The sequence below is a fragment of the Sylvia atricapilla genome, chromosome 16 (genome assembly GCF_009819655.1).
Source record: "Sylvia atricapilla isolate bSylAtr1 chromosome 16, bSylAtr1.pri, whole genome shotgun sequence".
NCBI lineage: Eukaryota > Metazoa > Chordata > Aves > Passeriformes > Sylviidae > Sylvia > Sylvia atricapilla.
Genome location: NC_089155.1, coordinates 12,502,186 through 12,530,067, shown reverse-complemented (window position 1 = coordinate 12,530,067; position 27,882 = coordinate 12,502,186). Strand labels below are relative to the sequence as shown.

Sequence of the window (27,882 nt, the reverse complement as noted above, 5' to 3'; positions counted from 1 at the left end):
GTGCTCCCATAGACACCCCAAAAACGAGGAAAAGCACATGGGGGAGCTGGGGGACACCCGGCAGCGCCCCCACAGCCCCCCAAAAAGAGCAGAGAGCTGGGGGACACCCGTCACTGCTCCCACAGCCCCCCAAAAGAGCAGAGAGCTGGGGGACACCCGGCAGCGCTCCCACAGCCCCAAAAAGGAGCGCAGCAGCGGGGGGCTCTGGGGCAAGAAGCCTGGGGGGATGCCCACGCGTGACCCCATCCCCGCGGGGCAGCCCCGGCACCCCGAGGGGGTCTCCGAAGGGGCGGCTCCGGCTCCGCGCTGCCGCCCGCCCTCCGCGGCCGCGGAAGGAGTGGCTTTGGGGCTGCGCGCTCCCTCCTGAGTGGCTGGCGGCCGCGGCGCCCGAACCATCCCTGGGGAGGAGTTAGGATAATCCTATTGCCATTAAGGGCGTCTGGGCAGGGAGGGAAAAAGAAGAAGAGGAAAAAAAAAAAAAAAAAAAATGGAAAAAAAAAAAAAAAAAAAAAATAAGAAGAAGAAAAAAAAAGAAGCCGAGTGACCAGAAGCGCGGAGGGTTAGTCCGTCAGCTGCCTTCATGCCTGCCAACTGAGCTCCGTCCGGGGGGCCGCTGCTCGTCCCCAGCGCCCGCGTGGATTTACCGCCCGTGGCGGGGGCCGAGCTGTTCCGTTCGCAGCACCGAGCACCTGGGCCGGACGCTGGACGCCATGTTGTGGAAACTAGCAGATAATGTCAAGTACGAAGAGGACTGCGAGGTGAGAGAGCGCGGAGGGGTCGCCGCTGGGGAGCGGGGGTCCCGCGTGGGGCAGCGCGGGGCTCCGCCGGCCCCGGGCTCCGCTCGCTGCCAGCGCCGGCAGCAGCCGCTGTCTCTGCCCGAAGACCCCGCTTTGCACTTTTATTTTTTTATTTTTTTCCTCTGGACATGCGAACTTTTATTTTTTATTTTTAAATTTTTTTTTAGATATATAACATTTTTACGTTTTTCTTTACGGAGTCTTTTTTGAACTTTTGAATTCAACGGAGCCCCAGCTGAGAGAACGGAGCTCGCATCCCGCCTGGAGCAGCGCCGTGCCGGGAGCGGCGGATCCCGGAGCGCATCGCACCGGGCGGGATGCGGAGGGGCCGGCAGGTAGCAGCGAGGAGAACCGGGCAGGGAGAACCCTTCCTTCCCACGTTTTTCCTCCCCGGGAGCAGCTCCCACTCGCCTCGAGGTGCTCTGCCGGGTTTTGATGTCTCCGAAGCCGCCCGTGTCCCCCCGGCCCCGCTGCTCCGCCTGCTCGGCTCCTGCAGATTAGCTGCAGCCCCCGCTTCACGCTCCATTGGGACCCCATTCACCTCTTATTAACTAGCCCTGTTATTTTAATGACCGTGAAGCCAGAAGCTGCTAAATCCCTGGATGAGCTCAATGCAGACATTTCAGCTTTGGGCGCCGGGATCGGGGCCGGAGCAGCGATGGCGCGGCCGGGGGCAGCAGCGCGGTGCCTCCGCATGGGGCACAGCCGGCAGCCGCGGCCCGGCGCCCCTCGGGGCTGTTTGGGATGGGGGTACCGGGGGTCCCCCATCCCTCCCAGGGCTCCGCAGCCCCTCCGGCCCCGCCGCCTCCTCCCCAGCCGAGGAGGAAACGCGGCCGCGCCTCTGATTTGAATTTTTTTCTGATTTTAATGATTCTTCTGCTGACTTGCGCTAGCGAGAGAAGGGTTCCTCTGGCGTAGTCGCGATGGGGAGAGCAGCGAGAGCTGCTTTGTCACCTCTTCCCTGCGAGCGGGGCTGATTCCTTCCTCCAAGCGCCTTCCTTAAACCCACCAAATTCCCTGGGCTGGGAGCGGGGGGAGGCGGCTCTCGCTCTCCTCTTTCCTTACTCAGTGCCACCACCCGCTGCCGCCGTGTCCCCCGAGCCCGCTGACGGCCACCCCGTTGTTCCCCCACCCTCTGTGTGCTTTGCAGGACCGGCACGATGGGAGCAGCAACGGGAACCCGCGGCTGCCGCACCTCTCCGCCGTCAGCCAGCACCTGTACAGCCCGGCGCCGCCGCTCTCGCACTCGGGCGCCTCCGACTTTCAACCCCCTTACTTCCCACCCCCGTACCAGCCGCTGCCTTATTCCCAATCCAGCGACCCTTACTCGCACCTCGGGGACCCTTTCTCCATCAATCCCCTGCACCAGCCGCCTCCTCCTCCGCCCAGCCAGCAGCAGAGCGCTTGGCCCAACCGGCAGAGCCAGGAGCCGGCGGGGCTGGCCCCGCACGCCCGCCCCGGCCTGGTGCCGCACCTCTCGGCGCTGGAGAGCGGCTCGGCCGGCAGCCGCCGGGAGACTTTCCGCCGTTCCGAGCTGTTGTTGCCCCACGGGCACGGGTTGGATGCCTCAGCTTTGGCCGATAACCTGGGCCTGCACGACATGGCTCATCAGATGGAGGAGGTGCAGGTAAGGAGAGCCCCGACCTCACCTTGGGCCAGGCGGGACAAGCCCCGTGTCCTCCTGCACATCCCCGTCCCCGCAGAGAAATCCTCATTTTCTCCCCTTGGCCCCTCGGGATGCGGGTGCGCGGGGAGGAGCGGGTGGGTTCCCAAAAGCCTTTTTTATTTTCCCCCCTCTCTCAGCTCGTCCAGGTGCGAAACTTTCTCCCCCCTTTCTCTTTCCAGAATGTGGAAGATCAACACTTACTAATGCATGACCAGACAGTCATTAGAAAAGGTCAGTAAGGTGGCACCGCAGCTTTACTTTCCCTTGTCAATAGTTAAAAAGTTTCGTGACGCACCGGTGAAGTGACGCCCAGTTATTTTTATAAAAGACCGATCCTTTGGGATCGGGAGGGCGGAGGAGTTTTTATTCCATCCACTCTCTTGTCGCTGGAGTTTTCTAACGCTGTCCGAGGGAAGGTGGCGGCGGGGACAAACTGCCCGGGGCCGTGAGACTCCTGCGGGGACACGATTGTCCCCTCGCGTGTGCTCTTGTGTTATGGCTTTAATCGAAACCAGGACCTTGAACCGATTTTAATCTTTCCTGAAATATGTGTGTGAAGTGACACGGGGCTTTTCTTTTGTTTGTTTGGGGGTTTTTTTTGGTTGCTCTCATCACTCGAAGACAGGGTTTTTTTTTCCCTCCTTTTTTTCCCAACTTTTTTTTTTTTTCCAACTTCTTCACAAGACTTGAGAAAAGACCGAGTTCGCTGGCAGAAGACTGTTTGGCTTTATCTTAATCGAAATTGGTTTGTAGTTGAGGTTTTGAGGAAGGAGGAAGACGTCTTGACTCAATTTACAGTAATTTAAGTTTTTTTTTTCCTTGCTTTTGTTTTTAAACAAATTTGTGCTTTAAAAAAAAAATCACAAGTTTCCTCTGAAGACTTCAAACAAATACCTAACTGAGGAAAAGCAGAAGTGTGTGTCAGAGCGCTGATTGCTGCCTTTAGCTCATGGGAGAATAATTTCGCTGTCAGATGCACCACTGACAAATCTTCCCCCTCCGGGAGAGAGAGTGGGGCCGACCTCGGCTCTTTAACCCTTTCACCAGCAGCACTGGGTGAACTGGGCGAGGGGATGGAAAAGCTGCATCTGTGGTTTGCTCCTCGCCAAGCCTTTTTTTTGTTGTCCCTCCTCACCTCGAGGCTGAAGCTCCTAACGAGGAGCAGCAGCAGCTCCTTACTTTCGGTTCTCCCCTGGGCTGTGTCCCTCTCCGCCGGGCTGCTGCCTGGCAGGAATTTGTTGGGATTAAATTCCAAAGGCGGTTTCTTAAATCTGCGTGTGCGAGGTGGAAGACGAAGCCCAGCGGGAGCTGGGAGGTTTCTCCCTGCCCTGGCTCGGGAAGAGTTTTGGCAGTAGCTGGAGGATGCTAATTTGGAGTCGAGCTTTTTTGTGAGCACAGCTTTGCTGCCTTGCAGCCTGCTGCTCCAGAGGTGTGGGGGGTTTGTGTGTGTGTGTGTCCCTTGAACAGCATTCTTAGGGTTAAAGTTAAAAAAATTATTAAAAAATACATATATGTCATATATAAAATTTATATGTATATATATGTATTTATTTGTTGTGTTCAGCAGCTCCTTGCAGCCCAGTGGTAAAATCCAGCTGGTCAGGAGTAGTTTTGGGGGCCCTTTGCCTCCTTGTGCTGCAGATGGATGCTGGGCACAGGAGCTCAGTGCTGTGAGCATTTAACACCGAACAAAACCCTCTCTCCGGGGTTATTTTTACAGACAGAAAACTCACCAGCCACTTCCTATTTCTTTTTGCCTTTTATAAAAACACCTGCCTTCCCTTCCCTCCACCCACAGGTCCCATCTCCTTAACGAAAAACAGCGCTCTGAGCCTGCCCTGCCAAAAGGATGGGTTAATCGGGGTGGTGATCAACCCCAACGAGGTGTTCTGCTCCGTGCCGGGCAGGCTGTCGCTGCTCAGCTCCACGTCCAAGTACAAAGTGACAGTGGCAGAGGTGCAGAGGAGGCTGTCACCCCCGGAGTGTCTCAATGCCTCCCTGCTAGGAGGAGTCCTGAGAAGGTAGGATGCTTCTCCTCCTCGCTGCCCTCTGTTTGTGTTCCCCTGGTGTTTGTGGGGTTTTTGCCCGCGTTTTGTTGTGTGTGAGCAGCCCCACAGCAGCACGAATCCCTGGGTTTTGAGACGCTGAATCCTAATAGGCTTTGGAAATTAAAACTTCTTTGCACTTCTGCTGCCTCTGGAGAAGTGCTATTAACAGCTCTGACAGCGATTCTCGTTCCCAGTTTAGAGCTGAGGTTTTGTCTCAAAACCAGCACATGGAGCTGTCTCTGATTCCCAAAACCCTGTGGAATGATTATTTTTTTATCATTAGCTCTCATACTCCTGATTAATCATAACAAGGACATTTTCTACATCTTTTTTTTTGCATACACCTTATTTGGCTTGTGACCATTCTACAGCCGTTGGCTTCAGTGGTGCAGTTTGAAATATTTTGATTTTGACCTGCTGTGTTTAAAGTAGAGCATTTAAAAAGTAGGTCACTTGAAAAGAGCCTGTTTTTTATCTTTTCCCCACCCCAGTAGAACCCTATTGAATGTCAGTAACTGGAATTCCTCATCCTAAAAAGCAGTGCTCCCTGAAGATAAATAAGGCCATTTTTTCCCCCTCTTTTAATTACAGAGCCAAATCTAAAAATGGTGGCAGATCGTTAAGGGAAAAACTGGATAAAATTGGCTTGAATCTTCCTGCTGGCCGAAGAAAAGCTGCAAATGTGACACTATTGACATCTTTGGTGGAAGGTCAGTTCCTTGAGCGTGTCTCAAAACTAAACTTTCTCCTTGTGCACAGCTTTTATCCTCTAGGCAAAGCATTTAAAGGTTACAAAGTCCCTGAAAGTGAATGTGGGGTTTTTTTTGTTCGTTTTAAAGGGATCCTGGTGGGGATGTTGCAGCACCTAAAGAAGGGCTGTGCTGCTTTTGAGGGGCTCTTCTCTCCCTTGTGAGCCCTGCTCACACCAACCCAGCTCCTCCTGCTTCCCTGGATGCTGCAGGATGCAGAATTCCTCCATGCCAGGATGTGCCAAAGGCACCTTTATCCAGTCTTGTCCTCCTGAGGGTTGTTTTGGCTTTCACAAGGCAAAAAAAAGGGGTGAAACTCCTCACATTAATGGGTTTGGTTCCTCGTTGGGAAACTTTGGGGCTCTGACTGCAGTCCTGCCCTACCTCAGCGGTGTGCTCAGAAGCTTTGCTAATAAACAAGCTTATTAAAGTGAGATTTATAGCTCTGGACTTCCTGCTAGGAAACTGGAGCCCCTTTAATGTGTGCCATGCTGTGTGCACCCTCTGTCAGGGAAGCTGACCTGCAGGGTGTGTGAATATGGACGTGTGTGGTTTACATTCAGTGTCCCTGCTCCCAGCAGCTCCTGGTAGTGGTTTAATAGGAACAGAAGCAGCATCTGAAATAAAGAGAGTGAAAAATGATCTAACAATATCTTTCCTGATGTTCAAAATGAGTTTTAAACTTGCATTTTAAAGCTTTCCCTGGAAGTTTCAGAGAGCTGATGTGTGTACACATGCACACAGACCCCTTGCACTGTGATCACACCAATCTCTTTTATTTTAAGCCTGATCAAATTGTTTTGATGAGAAAAGTGACCTGGTTGTACACCTTGCAATTTGGTTTTCTGTCTTTGAAAATTCCTATGAAAAAATAATTTCAAAAGCAGACTAAACTGAAAACTTTTATTATAATGTGGGATTTAGTTGGCAGATATTTTTAAATATCAGTGGACAGTTTGATCTTGACTGAATTGTGTTCTTTGCTGTGCAGTTATTCTGGATAGAGACAGGAATTTTTCTTTCCAGTATAAAAGCAAGATAATCCTTTTTTTTTGTAGCAGTCACCCTGTAAATATTTTTTTTCCTTGATACAAACTTACAAAGAAACACTGCTCCATCAATTAAAAAATGGTAATGAGTGATAAAATGGTGTCCCTTTCCAAAACAGGCATACACTTCAAAAACCCACAGCACTTTTTCCCTCAATACCCTTGATTTCCATCCAATAAATGATACTGTACAATTTAGCAAGCCTCCCTTTCCCCCATCCAGGTGAAGCTGTGCATCTTGCTCGTGACTTTGGCTACGTGTGTGAGACAGAATTTCCTTCCAAAGCAGTGGCTGAATATTTAACCAGACCACACATGGGCCGCAACGAAATGGCAAACAGGAAGAACATGCTCCTTGCTGCAAAGTAAGTTTTCCAGCTTGGATTTTATTTCTTCTCTCCTTTTTGAGCGTGTTTTTGTCTCACTGTGACTGTCTGCGTCTGGGGGATAGTTTGGTGGATTTTTGTGTGTAATTTTAATTAGGGAGATGAAGCAATTCCTTTTTTATTCGGTTTTGGTTTGAATTCAGCTGTGGCAGCAGTTCTATTTTAGTCTGAAGCAAGAATAAGGGTAACAAAGCCTGTAGGTAACTAAAGCAGCTTGGACCAGTTCTGTTCAACTGCAGGAAAAAGAAACTGCAGGAAAAATCCTACAGCAGGACAGCTCCGAGGTGTGACAGGGAGGAGGATGTGGAGGGCAGGGCTGGGAATGTGAGCAGGGTCAGGACTGGAGCAAGGGCAGCTCAGCCCCGGGGTCCTCACAGCTGAATTTGGCAGCAGCAGCAGCTCCCAGCTTTCCCCTGGGACTCAGGAGCTGCTGGAGAGTCCCTTTTCCCCGGTTGTGGCTGGAGATTTTTATAGTTCACTGGAAGCATCCTTTGGTAGGTGTGGAAAGTCCCTGTGCTTCAAATCCCTGTGACAAACCCGGGGGAAGCAGAGGAGCTTTGTTCTGGCTGCTGTGCAGGCACCTTGCACCTGCGAATGAACCCTGTCCTGAGCAGGTCCCTGGAGGAAGAAAGAAATACCTGGGTTGGGTTAAGTTTGTCTAAAACTGCTCTTTGGGCTGCTCAGCTTTCTCCTCTTCCTCTGCTGAGCTCCTCTCCCAGGCTGAACAGAGCTTCAGCTCGTGGTCTGTTCTGCTCTGAGATGTTTTCTGGTTTGGGGTCGATGTCATTCCTGCTTTTGACAGCACCCTCCACCTGCAGAGGAGCTGAGGAAAACCTTCCTGAACGGCTGAGAAAGTTGCCCTGACTTTGTGCTCACACCAGGAGTGCAAAACACACTCCTGGTGTTCAATCCATCCAGCCTTCCTTTAAAAGAGATCTTCTTTTACAAGAGCAGATCTCTTAAAAATCAAGAAATCTAAAAAAATCCGGTCTCTTTGCCTATAGTTTATACATTATGCTAATTTTTCCTGAGCACTCCTCCTGCTCCCTGAACATTTTCATTACTGGCATTATTACTGGCACCAATAAAAAAAAAAAAATCCTCTGGAAGATTGAGAAATTCTGATAAAGTGATGGTTCTGTTCAGATTGCTCAGCTCCTGTGAAATCCCTTCCAGGGGACAGATTTACAAGGAAGCAAACAACATATGCTGGAGCATTATTAAGCACTCGTGTTTTGCCAGGCATATGTGTGAGTGTTTGCAGGATCAGGGCCTCGGCCTCCCTGCGTGGAATACATGGAATATCCACGACTCAGTTCAATCATCTCCTCTTTCAGCTGCTCCAGCCTTTCTGAGCCCCACGCAGCTGCAGCTGGGAAAGTTCTCAGAGAAACCAGCGCCCAGTTCCCACTCCCCACTTCAAATCTGGAGCAAATGATGCAGAGCCAGGGGAATTATTTTGCAGAGTGTTTTGGTTTTTTTTTGGTGCTGAGGATGCAACAGAAGGCTGGTCAGGAAGTGGTGCTAATAACCAGAAATCTAGAAATCCATTCTCCCTCACCTCTAGCTTGAACATGATGCTGATTTGGGGAGGGGTTTTTTTGGCTTTAATTTTTTTGGGGTTGAATTTCTCATGCCAAACACCTGATGCAAATTGTCCTTGGTCGTTTTTGTTCATTTTGCGTGGCGTTATACATATATATATTATTTTATATATATTTATAATTTTTTTTTCTATTTGTGTGTTGTGTGCATGGCAGGCAGATCTGCAAGGAATTCACAGACCTCCTGACTCAGGACAGAACTCCTCTGGGAAACACGAGGCCCAGCCCCATCTTGGACCCTGGCATCCAGGGCTGCTTGACTCATTTCAGCCTGATCACACACGGCTTTGGGAGCGCTGCCATCTGCGCTGCCATGACATCCGTCCAGAACTACCTAAACGAGGCGTTAAAAATAGCCGACAAGTCCTACATGAACGCCGAGAGCCCCGCCGAGGGCAACAAAACCATCGACAAAATGGACAAGCACAGGAAGTGAAGAGGAAAAGAAGAAAATTAAAAAAAAAACCAAAACAAAAACAACAACAAAAAACAAATCAGACTTTGCTCCCCCCCCTTCCACTTTCCTCCTACACACAGACTGAGATGATCTTGCCAGGGGGCATAAAGAGATTTGGGTAGGGGGTGGGTTTTTTTGTTGGTTATTTTTTTTTTCTCTCTTTTTTTTTTTTTTTTTTTTTTTTTTTTTTTTTTTTAATTCAAGAAATGAGGGGGAAAAAAAGGAGGAAAGAAAAAAAAAAAGAAAAAAAAAAAAGGTCATTGAGGATCTTCACTCCTGCTGCTGGATCCAAGTCTGGCTGAAAGCTGCAGCATCCCTGTGGTTGTGGAAGCGATTTTGAGCTGAAGATAAGTACTTGGGACAAGTGTATCGAATCCTTTGCTGTAAAAGTGGTGCTATAAAGGGGAAGGGGGCTGATGGAATTATACACAGAGATTTATTTCGATTCTTTTCCCACATCTCAGTGTCTGCTGGGTGACCAGCTTCACGCGTAATTGTTTTTTTTTTTTAAAAGAGATACATTTTAGATGGAAGCCTGTTTCGCTCTCTGAGACAATTTCAGGGGCTCGTTCTCTCAAAATGCAACAGCAAAACAAACGAACAAAAAAAAGGCAGTATTAAACATTGGGATAGAGATTCATGTGCATTAAAAATTTTTTATGAACACCTGAAAATAGTAAGATTATTCTGTGAGGTTGTTTGGTTTTTTGTGGTTTTGGTTTTTTAGGTCTTGGAGGGTTTGTTTTTTTTGTTCTCTTTTATTTTGTTGAGTTTTTTAATTTCCTTTATTTTCAGATTAACATAGGACAGTACTAAAATCCTACTGGACTTAAGATGGCATTTGACATGCTGATTTTTTACAGAACTCTTCAGGCTTTTGAAAACTGCAGCAGTGTTGGCTTGCAGTTTGTATTATCTTGGTATTTTTTTAACAAGGACTAGTTCAAAATGAAAATACTTTTAGGAAATTCACTTTCTGTGTCTAAGGATATTGCAGCTTTATTCACATATTTATATTGTCTTGTTTTTAAATTGGGGGGGAAACTTGAAAGAATAGGCACATAACTTTTTTTTTCTTCTAAACTTTTTTTTTTTTTTTTTTTTTGCCTACTAAGGCCAAAAAATACTTCCAGGGAGGCTTTATGTGTATTAAGGGAAGCAGTGTGCTGAATGTAAATATTTATTTATGTGTAATTTAATCGGATTTGTAAATACTGGTGAACTTTTTAATACTTTTTTTTATAAATGGGTTTCAAATTTTAATTTTGGTAAGTATTTCAAAGGTAATGGGTAAGCTAAACATATCTTTTAGGTTTATGCACAGGTATGTTATACAGGGTATTTAAGACTTTTTTTTTTTTTTTTTTTAAATCTCGATTCTTGCCACTGAAGATTAGATTTAATCCGAGGTGTTTGTTCACAAAGCAATGATTTTGTGTATCATTCACCTGGTAACTGAGTAGACATGCAAAAAAAAAAAAAAAGAAAAAAAGAAAAAAAAAATACAAACAAAACAAAAAAAAAACCGAGTGTGTGAGTTAGTGTGTATGTGAATACTGGAGGTTATAATACGGAATAATTCACATATTTGTAAATGTTCCCATTATAATTCTGATGTATATGATAACCATACAATAAAAGTATTCTGGCTAGAAGCATGGAATGTTTTGTTAACTGAGAGCAGCTCTGTTTCCTTTCTCTGCTGGGGCAGTGTGGGGTGAGTAGCACTAGAGGACATTTATGTATTGAGTCATAATTGCAGCACTTTGTTCGGATTAACAGAACAGAAAGATGAAGCTGTTTGCCAGTAAAACTAATGGTTTCAATTAAACACGTTATGTATCTCCAAGAATCTTTTCTTTTTTTTTTTTTTTTTTTTTCTTTTTTTTTACCCCTTTCCCTAAGCTGTTGTCATCTTGCCCTTCTCCCTGCTCAAACAGGCAGCTGGAACACAAACTCTAAAAGCCAATCCCACCAGTTTTGTCTCCTGCTCAATCTGCCTGCATTGCAATAATCTGTCTCCAAATATCCACAAAAACCCGGGGTGTGGAATTTGGACAGGTCTCCCATCTGGTTTTGGGCCAATTTTACTGATCTGAGGGAAATTTTTATGTTTTGCAGGAAGTCCTCAAAGTGCTTTGTGCCGTAGAGGTGAGGCAGAAGCTGGAATTTTTGGTGTCTCAGATACAAAATAGCCAAACAAACCTTCCTGAAGAGAAATTTGGCTTTTTTTTCCCCAGTGCTTTATGAAAAAGGAACTTAAATCTGGGCTTTACGTGTCCTTGGCCCTGCAGAACCTGACCAGTTTTTGAGGAAGTCCTTGGGCTGCCAGGTGAGAATTGAGATCACATCCCTGTTTATTCCAGAGACGTGTAAAAGAGGCAAAATGAACCATTGCTGGACACCTCGCTTCTCCTAATGTCCTCATTTTCCCTCTAAAGGATAAAGGGAAACCACTGGAGGTGTGCAGGGAGAAGAAAGGGAAGCACAAAGAAATTAAAGCCTGTCAGTGGTGAACTGGGAGAAAAAAATCTGAGTTGGAGTTGGCATCCAGTCCCCTTCCCTCCTAAAGAGGTGTGAAATTCCAGCCTTTGCATTTGTGAGACTCATTGTAGCATTTCAGAAAAATGAGCATTTTGGACCATCTGTAGGCACAGGCACAGCCAGGACACATGATGACTAACAGACCTTCCAAAGGAACACAAACAAGCTGCCCTCCTGAAGGGTATTTTTGTGGATTTTATATATTTACACACAGAAATCTGCTGGCTACGGTGAGAGCTTGTTTAAAGAATGCAATGCCACAGTTCTCTTCCTTTTTTTTTCCCCTTTTTTTTCTGCTGCTGGGCTGCTTATCCAGCACATATAGGAAGAGATTTGAGCGACCAGACAATGGAATCTTGCTGCTTTTTTTTTTTTTTTTTTTTTTTTTGGTTATTAATGCACAAAACCAGGCAGTGAAATAATTGCCCCTTGGGATAGGAAATAAGGATGTTTCCATTTATTCCTGCGTGCATTCAAGCAAAGCCAGTCAATTGTCTAATGTACTGACTCGGGTTCTATTCATATGTGTGTGGAACATTAGAAAAGTGCAGTTTCCATTACCTTAGAGCTTCTCTTGACTCTGTACTCGAGCTGGGGTATTTCTTTTTGAAGCTCAACCACCTTCTAAGCTGTGCCAGCACCATGGAACAACAACAATGCCTTCTGTTCCATCCCCTGAAGAGGACAGCTAAACTTAAACCCAAGTTATTCATCTTAAGGAATACATTAAAATATGGGAAATCTAAAAAAAAAAAAAAAAAATTACATCTGACACGTGCTTCTTCCTGATCCTCAAAATTTCACAAAACTTTTTTTTACTGTGTTTACACTTATCACTCCTGAGCTGGCTGAAAGATAAAAAAGTTCTAATGTAAGACTCTTCAGATGTTCCATTTTTCAGCTCCTTTGAAAATGGATCATTCAAATCACTCTGTTGAACCTTTTTCCCTGGCCCATTCCCGACCAAAAGAAAAGGTTTGGTCATAACATGAAGGAAATTGTCTTTAAACGATGAGAGGGTTTAAAAGTAAAAATTATTAAAGCCCTGCCTTCCTACAAAAAAAAAAATTGACACATAACCATAAAATAGTCGAATTCACGTTGCTCAGTGAAAAATTGCCTTGTGGAAAAGGAAAATATCTCAGCCATCCCTTGCCTGGCTGGCAGCAGCAGTTGGGCATGAGGATGTTGGGCTCTTCCTCAGATGGATCCACGGCAGGCAGGAGCTGATCCTTCCCCCTGTGGCCACCAAGGGCCTGCCTTTGGCCACCCCATCACCTGAGAGAGGCCTGATTGCCCAGTGTTAATTGCAAAGCTGAGGATCAGCCACGGCATTGCTGCTCTCAGTTTAAAAATGAAGCTTTTTCCCTTGGTGTCTGCAGCTTCAGAGGGAAATAATGATGCAAAACTAGTAAAATATTAAATAAAAATAGACGCTGCTGTCTTAATTTAGTAACTGATTTCAGTTCACTTTATTTTTGACTCTGGGTTTTAATTTGCCCTCTGCTTATTTCACTGTTTATTGTTTCTCCCTGACTCTTGGCTGCAGCCCTGCTGCCTGTTCCTTCAGAATTTTGCAATATGAACAAACCCAGAAATGCATCTTGAAATGTGTTTGCCTTGCTGGGGTAGCTGGCTGGGCTTTGTTGCAACACTTTTTTCTCTGTTTTTTTTTTTTTTTTTTTTTTTTTTTTTTTTTTTTTTTCTGCATTCAGTGTTTATGTACATCCTTGTGGATATTTTTGCCTAATTGTGGTGTGGAGCCTCCCTCCTGACAGGGGTTTGGGCAGCCTTTGGCAACTTGTTCTGCAATAACAGCTGCATTATTTTATTTTATTTTATTTTGTTCATTTTATTTTATTTTATTTTATTTTGAAAATTTTGAAAAATTTGGGAGCTGTTTACACTTTGCTCCCAAACTTTGTTACTTCACTAAGAGAACACAAAGTTAGGATCAAAGATGCTTCCCTGTCACTGCAAGAAATCTCTGAATTCGATGTTTATTGATGATGCAGGTTTTGGGTGGGGAGCCCAAATCCCTCCCCTGGAGCCCTTTTTTAGAAGACTCAGATTCTGCTCTGTGTCATTTTCTGCCTTCTCCCTGTTCCATTTTCACTTGCACAGGGTTGTATAAATAAGTTTATTCCCAGTTTCAGATGCCGCTTTGCATTCATTGGATGTCCCTGTCCTGTCTCAGGGATGTCCCAGCTGGTTTCCATGTCCCATTGTTGTGTAAGGGCTGCCCACAAATATTCCCTTTTTCCTCTCTTTTAGCTGAACAGCGCTTTTGAACTCGTCCTTGTGAAGGCCTTTCTCACAGGCTACTACTGTGCCATGACACATTCCCTAAATATTCATATGGAGTATTTTTTTTTACCCATAATTTAAAATTAAAAGCATGTAATAATCCCGACACTTGCTCTGTGCCACAAAACTCAAATACTTGTTGGTGAGTGCAGCAGAAAATCCAGAGATTGACAATGAACCAAATAACAGGAGAGGTCTTTCAGGTGAGAATAGAGTTTATATTTCCAGGTGAACCAGCATAAAACCAAGGGGGAGGTGGCAGCTTAAACCAAGGGCTGGAAAGATAACGTTCTTCAGCTGATTGCTGCAATAAAGCAATTATTTGTAATTAATTGAAATAGTTCTTCAGTGACAGAAAATGGTTGAAAACTCTGCCAGCTCCCTTGCTAAAGAGAGAGAAGGGAAAATATTTGATTTCAGCTCTCTGGCAGGATGGGTCCTGTCTGGAAGGAGAAACCACTTCTGCCAGGCCTTTATCCTGTCCTTCCCTCTTTGCATCACACCAACTCCATAGGGACAGGAAAAAACCCACCCCAAACTCCAGGAATAGCTGCAGGTGTGGGGTCAGCTGGAGAACAGAGCACAAAGCTGGATGCTGCTGGACTGCTGGGATGGAGGCACACGTATTTTGGGCTGTGTAGAAACAGTAATTAACCTCCAGCAGATACAAGGCAGCTGCCTGGGACCAGCCATTTGCAGCAAAATTTACCTGAGCTCATTTGTCAAGCCCTGAATCTTTAAATCTACCTGGGTCCAGTCATTTTCTCCAACTCCTGCAGCAAAATTTGCCTGAGCTCAATTGTCAAGCTTTGAATCTTTTCAATCCATAACTCTAATCAATTAAGAATCTCTTACTTATTAAAAAAAAAAAAAAAAAAAAAAAAAAAAAAAAAAAAAAAAAAAAAGGTGCTCTTTCTACATTTAGGGTTAAGGTGTGAAATCCAGAGAAAACAGGAGAGAAGCTGGAGGATGTTCAGAGCAGGAAAATGTGAGTTTTCAGAGGTGTTTTCAGAAGCCAAAGGGTCAAAGTGTCAGTGACCTCCTGAACTGCCAGAAGCTCCTGTCCGGTGCTTGGACATCGATCCTTGTGTCCCTAAAGCACTGACCACCAAATCAGCAGAGATTCTGCTATTGGACACCCAAAGCCGAGCGACCCTGGGCGTTTTAACAAACCAACCAACAAAAAGTGTAATTTTCTAAACCAGAAGCACATGGGGTGAGGCTCTGGCTCTTCACAACCTTCACAGAAACACTTTGGGGCAGCGCTGGAAATATCAGTGCAGGTGGATTCTGCCTCTGCCCTCTTCAGAGTGAAAAAACCCATTCACACCTGAAAGTCTTATCACTTATTGAGTGGAAAATGTGCAGCTTTGAACTGGCCCCTGAGCGGCCGCTGTGACTCAGATAAAGGTGTGATATGAACAGAGGCATCACCTGGAGCTCAAGTTTGGCCTTTCTGCCGAGGATCCTGTTTTCCACACCTCGGTTCCTAAAAGCCAAAGGCTTAAAGCGTTTAGGGATGAGTGTGGGAGGTCACCTCAGTGGGACCGGCCGGATTTGGGGTGGTTTTGCTTTCAGCAGAGCAGCAGATATAAACCTCAACCTCTTCTTTCTGCGGGCTGCTCCTTGCTGAGGATTTATTTATCAGCATCACCCCTCCAACAAAGGTAAACTCCGCTCACAGAGCGCCAGGGCACATCTGCATGTCTATGAGGGGGTTGTGGGGACGTTCAAGGAGAGAAATCTATGCATGTTTCTGTGGGGTGTCCCCTCCGGAGCCTCAGTAACGGGGAACCTTTGTGTTGTGGGGTGACAAACGCCTGCACTTAGTGCCTTTGTCTGGGGGCAGATAAAAGTCGATAAGATGCTGGTGAGGCTGATGGGACTTTCCCACAAAGAACATTCCTGGGGATTGGCTCCAGAAAAGCTGCTGGGCTGGGGGGAGGATTCAGAGCGATTTTATGTTGACGTTTGAAGTAAAAAAAAAATTGTTTCTGGTGATTTTTTATGCGATTGTTGTGTTAAAAGAACAAATTTTTCTTATGCGATTGTGTCGTTAAAAGTAAAATTTATCCTTTTTGGGTTTTTTATTACCATTGCTTGTCAGGTAGGGCAGTGACTGGCATCAGAGACGCAGAGGTGAGAATGAGTCTTAGGGTGGGAATTAAAAAGGTGAGAGAAAGGTGTTAAATCGGTTACGGGATTTCTTTTGTATTAGTTTTCCTCAGATAAGTCATGATAGGGAAAGAAAGAAAACAGAAAAGAAAAGCGTGATGAGCTGTTGGGTTCGCTTTGGAGCTGCTGGTCGCTGAGGATGAGGGAAATGTTCTCCTTTCCTTGAAAACCTCGAGGCTTCCACCGCGGGATGCGGGGATGCTGCGGAGGGATGCGGGGATGCTGCGGTGGGATGCGGGGATGCTGCGGGGGCTCCGAACACGGGGTCCCGGCTGTCCCTCTGTCCGGGCTGTCCTTCTGTCCCTCTTGTCCGGGCTGTGCCTCTGTCCCGGCTATCTCTGTGTCCCGGCTGTCCCTCTGCCCCTCTGTCCAGGCTGTCCCTCTGTCCCGGCTGTCCCCCTGTCCTTGTGTCCCCGTGTCCAGCCTGTCCCTGTGTCCCCCTGTCCCTGTGTCCCCGTGTCCCTGTGTCCCGGCTGTCCCTGTGTCCCCGTGTCCCTGTGTCCCCGTATCCCTCTGTCCCCGTGTCCCTCTGTCCCCGTGTCCCTCTGTCCCTGTGTCCTCCTGTCCCGGCTGTCCCTGTGTCCCTGTGTCCGGGCTGTCCCGGCTGTCCCTGTGTCCCCCTGTCCATCTGTCCCTCTGTCCCTGTGTCCAGCCTGTCCCCGTGTCGCCGTGTCCCGGCCGGAGCTGTCTCGGGGACAGTGGCAGGGGCTCCGCTGCTCGCTGCCATCGCAGCAGGTCCCGGCCGCCGGGGCCGGGGGTGATGGAGCAGCATCTCACATAAACCCCGAGCGTTTGTTTAATGCCTTGGACAAGACGAAATCTGAGGAAAGTTTTTGGGGTTTTTTTTTCTTTTTTATTAAAAAAAAAAAAAAAAAAAAAAAAAAAAAAAAAAAAAAAAAGTGAAAGAGCTTTTATAAAGGATATCCTTTTGAAAAAGGATGCCAGAAACTTGTCTCCGGAATGGCAGTGTCAGTAATTGGTCAGAAAGGATTTTTTCCTTATTTTGACGGGGTAACTGTTTGATTTTGGAAATCTGTCACAGTGAACTTGGGGAAAGCAATAGCCCACGGGTTATGGAAGGACCATAAACAGAAAGGAAACGCCGTGCTGGTGATGGACGGGGAGCTCATCCCTTTGGAAGGAGCTGTCTCTCCAGACCTGCTGGAGGCCACACGTAGGAGAAATCCCTCCTTGCACTGCAGGGCTGTGGCCAGGAGAGCCAAAGCTTGTGCAGCCACCAAGCCAGGGCGGTTTTAATTACAGGAGGTGACTCAGATATTGATGCAGAGGTCAGTGCATGGCCCGGGATGTCCAAAAATGCACCTTAAGCTTAGACTTGGCCAGTGCTGGCTCACTGGGAGCAGTGGGGGATCTGTGCAGGACCACCAGGTGGATCAGTGCTGATGCCTCACTGCTCAGCTGCTCCTGGGCTCACTGCTGCCCGCAGAGGCTGACCCTGCACGAGTTCTTCAATGGAAAAATACGTGGAGTTGAGGCCAAAAAAAAATAAAAATCAGGAGACTGTAAATGTTGTCTCTGTTGTGATGCGTTGGGAAGAGGAGTCCGATGCTGGTGAAAGTCTGGTAAATGTCGCAGCGTGTAGCTATGGCCATGGAGCTCATTAATACAGTTTCTGCATTAAAAAAAAAAAAAAAATAATAAAATTGCCATTTTAAGGAGGACAGAAGGAAAAAAAAAATCCCTGGTGGCTGGATGTAAAAGTGAGCTTGGAAACCGAGTCATCTGCTCCCCTGAAGCTGAAACCTGGGGGCTGTGGAGCTGCAGCAGGGCAGGAGCCCAGCTGCCCCTCTGGGAATGGGGTGTCCAGGCTGGGCACCAGAGCTGCCTGCAGGTCCCTTCCAGCTGCTGCTTAAGGAACTGGTTATGATTTTAACAGCTGCTCGAACTGAACCAACCAAACTGCTGCCAGCACTGCCCCGTGCCGCTTGGTGATGAAGAGACTCGGAGGAGAGGCAGCTCTGGATTTCCTGAGAGGTTTTGTTTGAGCAGGGCTTGGTTTCCTCACCCCCAGCTGCACCGTTCCCTGCAGGACTCCCCAGGTTGTGGTGCTGAGCTTTGCCCCAGTGATGTCCATGTCCTGACTCATCTGCGTGTGCAGGGAAGGGCAGTGGCAGCTGCCTGCCCTGGGTTTGGGAGCTGAAATTCATTTCTGGTCACAGTGAGCCACTTTTAAAGTATTTATGGGCAGATCAATGTGTTTAGGGCCCCTAATTTTTAGTGCAATAAGTCACAGTGAAATACCTAAACATTTTTCATGACTAAAAAGAGTTAGCTCCTTGTCACGGGACTGTGAGGGGTGTGTAATCTGCACTGGTCAGCATGGCCTTAAAAAGTGGTCGTAGGAGGAATTGGACTTGTCTAGTGAAAAATTTAATGTTTTTAAATTTTTGTTATGTTTCTTCCTCTTCATCCCTTCCCTTTTACATCTCTGATGAATTTACTGGCTGGAGAGGGGGAAATCTCCTGCCTTGCACCAGGGTGGAAACTTCAAAACAGGATAAAAGGATGTTGAAATAGAAGACTGCATGGAGGAGTAGCTCCATGTCTGTGCTAACAGGCCTCATTTAACTGCAGCATTTTGTATCTCTGGATGGTTTTCTGCTTCTTTCCTCCGATTCTTCCTTTGGCTTTATATCCCTGCCCTTTCAGTGTGTCCCTGCACAGATCCACTGTGGGGTTATACTGCGTTTACGAGGATGACACAAGAAGAGCTGACTCCTCCTGTGGTTCCTGAGTGCCCTTCCCTGAGCTGTCACTGTGGCCTGGATCTGTGTGTGTTCAGGGATGTCATCTCACCTGCCGGGTGGGAAGGTGTCCCTTCCATCCCTTTGTCCCTTTCTGGGCCGCTCTCAATCACCTTTGAATATTGTTTTTTTTTTTCACAGCCAGGCTGTTATTGCTAGTGCCAAGTGACAGGAAGGGAAGCAATGGGCAGAAACAGAAAATGAACAGGGAATTCCACCCAAACATGGGGTAGAACTTTGCTGTGAGGGTGAGCTGAGCACTGGAACAGGTTGTCCTGAGGGGTTGTGGAGCCTCATTCCCTGGGATATTTAAAAGGCACCTGAACTCAGGCCTGAGGAAGGTGCTCAGGGGACCCTTCTCCAGCTGAGAGGCCGGGCTGGATGACCTGCAGTGATCCCTTCTGACCTGAACCACTCTGGGAGGTGCTGTGAAAGGTGGAAATGGTTATTACAGGACGCACTGCAGCTGGGATGTTGTGGAGCAGCCTCCCTTGGGACTTTAATGAGCTTCATTACAACAAGGAGCCAAGCAAACCTGTCTGTGTTGCTGCTGCTGGGTGTGAGAGCTGATTCCTGGAGCTGGTGACCTGATGTCTGGCTGCTGTAAGTCTCTTTAGTTGGTGTTTGTGCCCTGTACTTATTTCTGAGGTTTGAAACACCATCATATGCAGGCAACTCTGGGACTGTGTCCCAGGCACTTTGTAGGCAACAAGAGTGGTTCTTCCCAGCTCACCCAAATGAGCAGTTTGAAAGGAAGAAGGTTCTTGTGTCTGAGGAAGAAACATGAAAAGTTACAAAGCCTGACCTGGGCAAATAATGAAAGAACTACACTTTTCCTCTCTAATTATTTTCTTTTGGGGGGTTTTTAATCACTGTGAGAGTGTGTTAGCTGACCTTTACAATACAAGGGAAAGGTGCCAGAGAACACCTTCTCAGAAATACCTACCTAAAAAAACCCCAAGGCCCAAACTTTTTCTTCCACCAGCCTTAAAACCCCGAGCCAGCAGGCAGGTGGGAAATTGCATCCCTGGGGAGGGAAGAGGCTGAGGGGAGAATTCACAACTGTTCTTTGGGGCTGGGCTGGCCACAGCTGCAGGAGTGGCCCAGGGGAGCCTCCTGCAGCCAGGGAGCATTTCTGGTGAGTCACTGCTGGGCTCAAGCCCTGCCTGGAAATGCTGCTGGGCTGGACCATTTTGTAACGCAGAGGTTATTCTTCCTGCTCCTTCTCCTGGCAGTGCTGAGCCGTTGTGACAGTGATGCTGCTGTTAATGCAGCCTTCCTGGAGATGCGGGAGTCAGGCTGGATGTGGGGATGCACAGTCAGATCCATCCCTGCTCTGTGCTTTGTTGTTGTGAGTCCTGTCAAAACACCACAGCCATTGTGTGGGAGGGTTACAGGCTGGGCAGGGATGTGCCTGGGGGCTCCTCTTCCATCCCATCCCAGTGCTGGGTTCTTGGAGCCCTGGGCACTGAGAATTTCAGCCTTTCTGTGCTCACAGGCACTGACCCCCCAGGCAAACACTGCATTGACCTGAGGCCTTGGAAAAGGCTCCCAAAATCGAGTGACAGCACTGGGATGGTGGGTGTGGGGTTTGAATAGAAGTGTGTGATGTCACAGGGTGCAAAACTTAGAGTTTAAGGGTTTAGAATATAGTAATATAGATATATAAAGCAAGAGGGAGGTTTTAGGACAGAGGCTGAGTCCTTCTTTTTCACCTTCTTCATGGCTCTGGGTGGGATTTGAAATTGGGTAGAAAAGTCCTCATTGGGGGCCATGGATGGTGGTTATTGGGTTAAAAGTAAAAATAATTTAGGTGTCATTTCATAATTGGACAGTTTATCCTTAAAAGGCCTTGTAGAGACAGAGATGGAGGCCTCCATTTTTAGTTTGTTAGGTAGAAGTGCTGTAGAACTCACAGTCTGTGAGACTGTAATATAGATAAGAATTAATAAACATCTGAGTACAAATAAGGAATAGCCCATTTAATCCCAATCCTGGCAAAAAAAAAGATAAAACATGACACTGGACCACATCAGCATTTTTATCCATTTTCTCTTTCTATCCAAGAGGGTGACTTGTGTGGGAACACCTCTGATTTTTCCATGCAGTCATGCATTTCTGCTCTGTGCTTCAACTTCCTGCCTCATCAATGCAGCCCTTATGCAGCCCCCAGCCTCTGTGGGGGTTAATCCAAGCACAGCTCATCCCTGGGGATGTGTGCTGGGGAAAAGACTGCCTTGGGTGCTTTGTGCTGAGGGGCAGCAGGAACCATCCAGAAGGGCCTTGTTCTTGCTCTCCCAGGGATGCCTGGACCAGGCCTGGGATGGATTTCATTCCCAGAGATGAGGCAGAAAGTGCCTGGGAGAAAGTGGCTGTGTGTGCCACCTGGAAGCTCTCCTGGAAGCACCCGTGGAGTTTCCCATGTGCCACGACAGGGAGCTCATTAGGGCCAGCCCTTGGCACAGATTGTTCCTCACGGGATTATTTCTACACGTTCCCCACCCAAACTGCCTCTCTTTCTGCATGAGCTGCTATTGAACCCAGTCCCTTGGAGCAAGGAGTGAGTTCTGGTGGGTTTAGACCATCATTTCGCTTCTGGTTTGAGGGATTCCCTCACTGGAGAGGTCCAGGTGTCCTCTCCTGTGTTTCCTGGCCGGGTGAGGTGCCCACAGCCAGGTCTGTCAGCGCTGCCGAGGGTCTGACCATGAGGAAAGGTGTGAGAGGACAAAATGCTGCCCAGGAGTGCTGGGGAAAGGGTGAGGAGCAGCTCTGCCATCCCCGTGGAGGTGCTCAAAGCCCTGCAGGGATCTCCTGCAGCCCTTTCAGGACCTGGGCTGGAGCAGGGGAGAAGTGTGGGGGGATGTGCAAGGGGGTGTTTTAATTCTGCCTTTGTTTCTCATCATCTAAACTTATCTTTATTGACAATGCATTAAATCAGTTCTCCCCAGATCAAGTCTGTTTGGCTCATGGCAGCAGCTGGTCAGGGATCTCTGTGGTTTTTTCTGTCCAGCTCTGAGTTTTTGAATCTTTTCTCTCCTGTTGAGGGACACTGAGGGTGTGGGTGGCTGTAGGGTCAACCCCTCACACTTGTGCAGCTCTGTGTTAACCCTGAGCTTCAGCTGTATCCTTGATTTTATCACAGATTTTTCCTTCTCTGTTGTTAACCTGGTGTGCTCAGGCCTTTAATTCAGCAGGAACTCCCCAGATAAATCCCTCAGCCAGTGTTTTGGGAGTGCCACAGCTGGAATGGGCCAGGGTTCAGGTTCTGGATTCCCCGGGCTGTGGGCATTACAAAGGCTCTGTGTAAGCTCCTGCACTCTGACCAGATTTCCCTCAAAATTGTGAGTGATGCACTTAGGATTTTCAGCCATAGCTAAAATTCCATGGCTAAAAAAATTCCCTAGGGCTCTGAGTGTGTGTGTGTGCTTGTGATGGCTCCAGATGCAACAGCAGGGAACTGTGTGTGCAGGGAATGCACGAGGAAAGCTGCACTCCCAGCTCTGCATGCACAGGTCCAGACACTTGGATTCATCCTTAAGATGTGCATTAAACTCCTTCCCCTTCACTTGGTTTTACTGTAACTGACAAAGCTGCCTGACTCAAGCATTTCAGAAATCTAATGCCCAAGATTTCACCGTGGATTTTTCTTTTTTTTTTTTTTTTTTTTTTTTTTTTTTTTTGGCTTCAAAGTGATTTTGTTCTGTCCCCAGAGCCCGGTTAAACCCTTAGTTATAATGATTGCACACTGAAGGGTGCTGTTACATAGAAATGCTGTCCCATAATGGCTTCGTTGCTGTGGAAAATCCGATGTTATTTGGTCATTCGCTGCGAGTTCCCTAAGCCATCAAGACATTTGCCTCAAGGCTACAAACACAAAGCTACAGGCAAAACCCTCTGGACATAATGAGTGGGCATTTATGCAGAACTAAAAACTGGAACAGCTGAGCAGTGGATCTATGAATAGCAAGCATGCCTCTGAGCACAAAAGACATCATTCTGCAATAAAGGGGTTTATAATGGTTCTGACATCTTGTATGTCAAGATCATGCTACGTTGTTGTAACTTTTTTTTTTTTTTTTTTTCCCTTGTTTGTTTGTTTGAGCCGTGTTCCTGAAGGAAGGTGTGAGTAATTAAAGGGTGGGAAGGAAATCCTGCAGCTTGGGAAGAGGAAAAATTGGGCAATGGACACTTTTGGCAAGATCCATCGTTTTGATCGTGTTTTGCTAGGGAACAAGCTTATTGCTCCCGTGCTCTATTCCCAGTTCCACCCTTCAGGATTTCTTGGGGGGTTCCTCTTGCATCAGCAGCTCTAATAGGCTGAAATCTGATGTTAGCTGAGAAGTGTCTCCTGATGGAAGCACAAAGATTGGACTAACCATAAACTACAGGGTCAGGGAGTCAGGCAATACAAAGGAGGGCAATAAAATTCAGAGTGATTTGGATCAACGGGGAGCTGGAGGAGTTTCATGCTGAGAAATGTACCCCAGCGAGGGCTCAGGCCTTTGCAAATCATCTACAGGCACTTCCAAATAAATGGCAAGAACAAGATGGGAAGGGATGTATGGCTTTTACACCAGGAGCCTAATGAAAACCCAGAGCAGAAATTGGAGCAGGAGTTGGAATATAGAAACAGCCTAGAGGAAAACCAGGAGGGGAAAGGGAATGCAAGAATGCAGAAGATGATAAATCATTATCAGTGTGTTTGCATCCACATGTATCTGATCAGTTCTTGAGACACTGTCGACTTCCAAGTCGGTGTGGAGTTTTTGTGGGGGTTTTGTGGGGTTTTTTCCCCTGTACTTCCCTTGGATGCCAAGGTGCAGTGGGACTGGGAAGGGACGTGCCAACCCTTTATGACTGAGAAAACAAATTCAAACATGTTTTGTGATCCTTGCAAAGTCGTTTGGGGCTCTCAAAACCATCCCTCAGAGAAATGAGCAAAGCCCCAGTACTGTGAAGTCCCTACAGGAGAGGAGCAGGGATTAGGTGCTGCCTCTGCCCTGGGAAGTGATGGAAGTCTGCACTGTAAAGCAGCAGAGAGACCTGAGCTGGCTGTGATTGTGCCACAACAACCCACCCCTTCACTTTGGGAAGCAAATTTCCCTTCCACCAGCACAGCAAGATCAGAGATCAGCGCTAGGGAGTCCAAAAAGCTGGCAGAAAATTGGAGCTCACAGTAGAGCTGTGCACTCATTTCCTCGTGTCCAAATGCCTTACACAGCCACAAACAAATTGTTTCTCCCCTTGGCATGTACCTTTCTCATCACTGAGACCCCGGTACCGAGCCTATTTTGCATCTCAGCCTGAAGAGAGTCTGAACTGCAAGATGTCAGATAGGGAAGGGTGATACTTAAGTTGCTTAGGAAGGCAAAGGAATTAATTTCATTTATCCCTCCATCTTCTTCCTTGCAGCTGATGGTTTTTCCTGCCAGGAAGGAGACTCCTGAGGCCCTGCTGGGAGGATGACAGCTCTGACCTGCTGGTAAGTGATGGCTCTGTGCTTTTGAGGAGTTCATGGATAGAGCAGCGTGGAAGGACTGGGATTGAACTGTTCCCTTCACAAAATGCCGAGTTAAAGACAAGGATTTCTACTTGCTCAGAGTGACATTGGCTGTGGTTTTGTGAAGGCAAGGCTGTGTTGGAAACCTGGCCCTGCTGTGAAACACCATGACTCTGGTCACAGAGTCAGATTTTGTCCTGCTGTGTTTGTACCAATTGTATTTCAGGCAAGGATTTTAAGTTTTGCTCTGGAAAAATCTTCTCCTGTTGCATATTCAAGTAGCATCTCTGTGGGTTTCTGTCTGTGACTGGCAGAGAAGAGGGGATTTGGTAAAGAGGGATTTTGACTGAAACCTGCCTCAGTTATTTGGATGTTTGACTGGAGATGTGCATTTTTGGCTGTCAAACGGGATATCTATAAAATGAAAACATATATATCTTTATATATTTATCCATAATAATAGGTATAACTTCTCTATAATAATATAGTAAATAAATAGAATATAATATATAATAAATACAATAATTTCTCTACATATAAAATGAAAGTAGGGCAATTAAAATACCTCTGGTTTTGTATAGCAGCAGGTGAAGGGTGAAAAAAGATATGTAGTGACAGCCAAACTAGAAAGACTGAGACTTGTGTGTGCCCAGAGGTGGTGGTGGTGGCTCACCAAGGTTCTCCTGGCACAGGGAAAAGGGACAGAGAGGTTGGATTTCATCTCCTGCTCTGTGTGTGTGTTGTCCATCACTAGAGGCTGACCTGCAGGAGTAAATCCCCCCAGGTCTGTGCACTGAGGAGAGCCCATAACCTGGTCTCTGATCCGACATCTACATCAGGTGCTCTTGACTTTTGAGACCTGACTCTGCTTTTCTCCCCCCCTTTATGTCCAATTGCCCCTGGAAGCTGCAACCTGCATTGCTCAGGATGTGAGAGATGCTCCTTTGTCATGTAATGAAACCTTTCCAAGTAGTCCAAGAATCCTGCTCACCAAACATCTCCCTCCTTATCAGCTCTTCTGTGTACAAACTGCATAATCACCATCTGAACTGCCCTCCAAGCTTATTTGCTTTGTGATTTGTGGTTGGATCATTGCATTTCAGCCCTCACCAATGAAAGGAAATTATCAACAAGACACTGGTATTTGCATTAATTGTGGCTTTGGGGAGATAGTCCAAAGAAAATGATGCTAAAGCCAGTTATTATGTGTCTCCCCTAAGAATTAGAATGAAACCCGAAGTTTATAAAACAGAAGTTGATCTCAAAGAGATTTTAGCTGCTACTTGATATTCTCCCTCGAAAGGGCTGAGGGGGAAAAAGGGGGCTTTATATTTTGGCTTTTTCTCCCTCCATTCTTTCACCCACCTTCTAAAAGCTGTCATGACATGGCTGGAAAGGCAGCACATGTACAACTGCAGGAGAAACTCCTAATCTGCAGTGAGCAGGACGTCACCTTCCCAGGAGGTCTCCTGGAGGGGTCCCTTGTCACACGTGCCACACTCTGCACGTCAGGGTTTCCTTGGTTGAAGCTGTTGGTTTCCATCGGGTTTGTTTCCCCTCAGAGCAGCTCTGTAGGCTGAGCAGAGGTTTTTGCTCTACAACCTTCAAGGTGCTCCCAGCTCCTTTCATGTGTATGCCACGAGATAATCCTGTGAGTGTGCTCAGGCTTCTCCTTGCTCCTGCTGCAATTTGAACTATTCCTGGACACTAATTCAATGGCTTTTATGATGTTAGATGTATGATGAAAAGTAATTTAAGGTTTCTCAGGGTGACTCACTTGCCAGCATAGCACAGATCCAAGAAGCAAACACAGATGTGAGATTTAAATTCTCTTTTTGGCATAAAACACTGCCTCATGCTACAAACCACAAACTATGCCCAGTGGAGACTGGGAACACTATATTCTTTTTTTAGCTTTAACTAGTCAGGTAACTTCTGGCTGCAGAGGTGAGCAGGGATTCATGCCTTGTTCTCTCTCACTGAATATCAGTGCTGGTGGTGCATCCTCGCCAGTGGTGGGATTTGTCTCCTCCAGCTCTGGATGTCTGACCTGAGCTGCTTGTGGAGGCTCTGGAGTGAGGAAACTCAGGCATTTCTGAAGGATGAATCATCTCCCTCGCTGTCGATGTCTATTTTAGGGACATGCCTGAAGTGAGGTGAAATTAAATCCTTCCCCCAAAAAAATTCTTCTGTAAAGCAAGGGGATTTTTTTTTGGATGCTCTGGGGAGGTAGCCTGGGCTTCCTTTCCTCGGATGACCCCGTGAGCAGACTCTTCCCTTACGTCAGTGCACAAGTCCTGAGCAGATCCAGGCACAGGAATGTGTGTGCTGGCACAGACATGCTCCTGCTGACCTGGCTTTGGGGTTATTCTGCTCCCCCTTCCCCTCTCAGAGGCAAAATGGGCTGCACTGATACGTGGCTGGCCACCAAGAGGCTGCAGACAAAAAAAAAAAAAAAGTGTAACTGGGTTTAATTATTAAGGTATAATTGAGGTCTTTGTGTTTATGGGATAATTGTTTCTTTTTTAATATAACTTAAACTTCGCAATAGGAGCAACAGGCCTGAACCTGTGGATGGAGTGCTGGAAACTGTCTAAGAAGATTAAGGTCTCTTAATTGATTTCACATAAACAGGTGTGACTGAATTCATCAGAAGAAGGTTAAGACTAAATGTATTCTGCTAATTATGTGAAAATTGCCAGAGTGTGCTGGGTTGAGCAATTGCCTTCCCTTTGCAATGGGATCATTCCTCAACCGTGCATCAAATGGGGGAAAAAAAAAATGACATTTCCTAAGCAAATGATCCGACCTGTCACACGCTGGGCTTCATTTTGAAATTTCCTTGCTCGTAGACACGTTGGCAGTGGTGGATTTGGCAAGAGGACATGGGAATGTCCCTGGTGTGCTGTACCTGAGTGGCAGTGTGGGAGGACAGGTGTCAGAGCAGGGCTGGGTCATTCCCTAAACTTCAGGAATCTGCACCGTTGGAAATTCCTGCTCTGGACTAACTGAGGGAGTAACTCTCTTTAGAACACTTGTTTCTTGCTGTCAACGTTTATGGGACCTCTTAAGTCCATTTTTTTTCTTGTTTAGTTGACTTTGGAGATGCAGAGCAGGGACATTTCAGCAGGACATGGAACACCCTTTTGTCTTGGGTTTCAATGTGTAAAACCCCTCACTCAGCTGACAAACAAACCGATTTATTCTGTTTACTCTGCCCCCTTTGCCATCTGTCCCCTCCCAATCTTCCATCTTGAGGAACAAGATGGAATTGACGGTGTTGAAGGCACCTGTAGAAAGGACAAAACTCCTGCTTTCGAGGCCTCCACCTCAGACTGTGCAGGTGTGACGCTAAATTGTGTGTGGAGATAAAATATCCCAGCACAGCATCACCTGCAATTACCCACTGGTGCTCCCAACAAAACCATTTGCTGATGAAATCGGGTTTTTTTCAGTCTCCAGACTGAAGGTGACTCGTGTTTCAGGTGTGATTTCAGCAGCACATTTGCATAGAGAGGCTCTAAAATTAGTTCAGTTGCCCAAATCGCTGTTTTGTAATAGCAAAGATACTGTTTGTAACATTTAAAATTAATATAGAAAATAACACGCCTGGTGTAGTGTTGTCTTTTCCTGCTTTAATTTTGAGACCCAAATGCAGTCTTGCGTTGAGGAGCAGTGAGTGATGATTTAGTAGCACTTTGATTATGTGTTTTACTCGAGTTAAAGTGAACAACTACCAGGTAATGAGGAGCAAAATCTTAATTTAAATCTGTATTTAAAAAAAAACCTCACTTAATTGCACCCCTACAGAATGCTGGGAAACCATCTTCTAAGT

The 27,882-nt window shown here is 46.8% G+C and overlaps 1 protein-coding gene across 1 annotated transcript; it reads left to right on the top strand.

Annotated features, from left to right (window-relative positions):
• Window positions 1-505: 505 nt before the first annotated feature.
• TFAP2C (transcription factor AP-2 gamma) lies at window positions 506-8,735 on the top strand. The gene is made up of 7 exons (XM_066330450.1): window positions 506-758; window positions 1,948-2,424; window positions 2,643-2,694; window positions 4,262-4,484; window positions 5,103-5,221; window positions 6,533-6,674; window positions 8,456-8,735. The coding sequence occupies exons 1-7, from the start codon at window positions 711-713 to the stop codon at window positions 8,733-8,735; spliced, it is 1,341 nt and encodes a 446-aa protein (XP_066186547.1). The 5' UTR covers window positions 506-710.
• The last annotated feature ends 19,147 nt before the right edge of the window (window positions 8,736-27,882 follow it).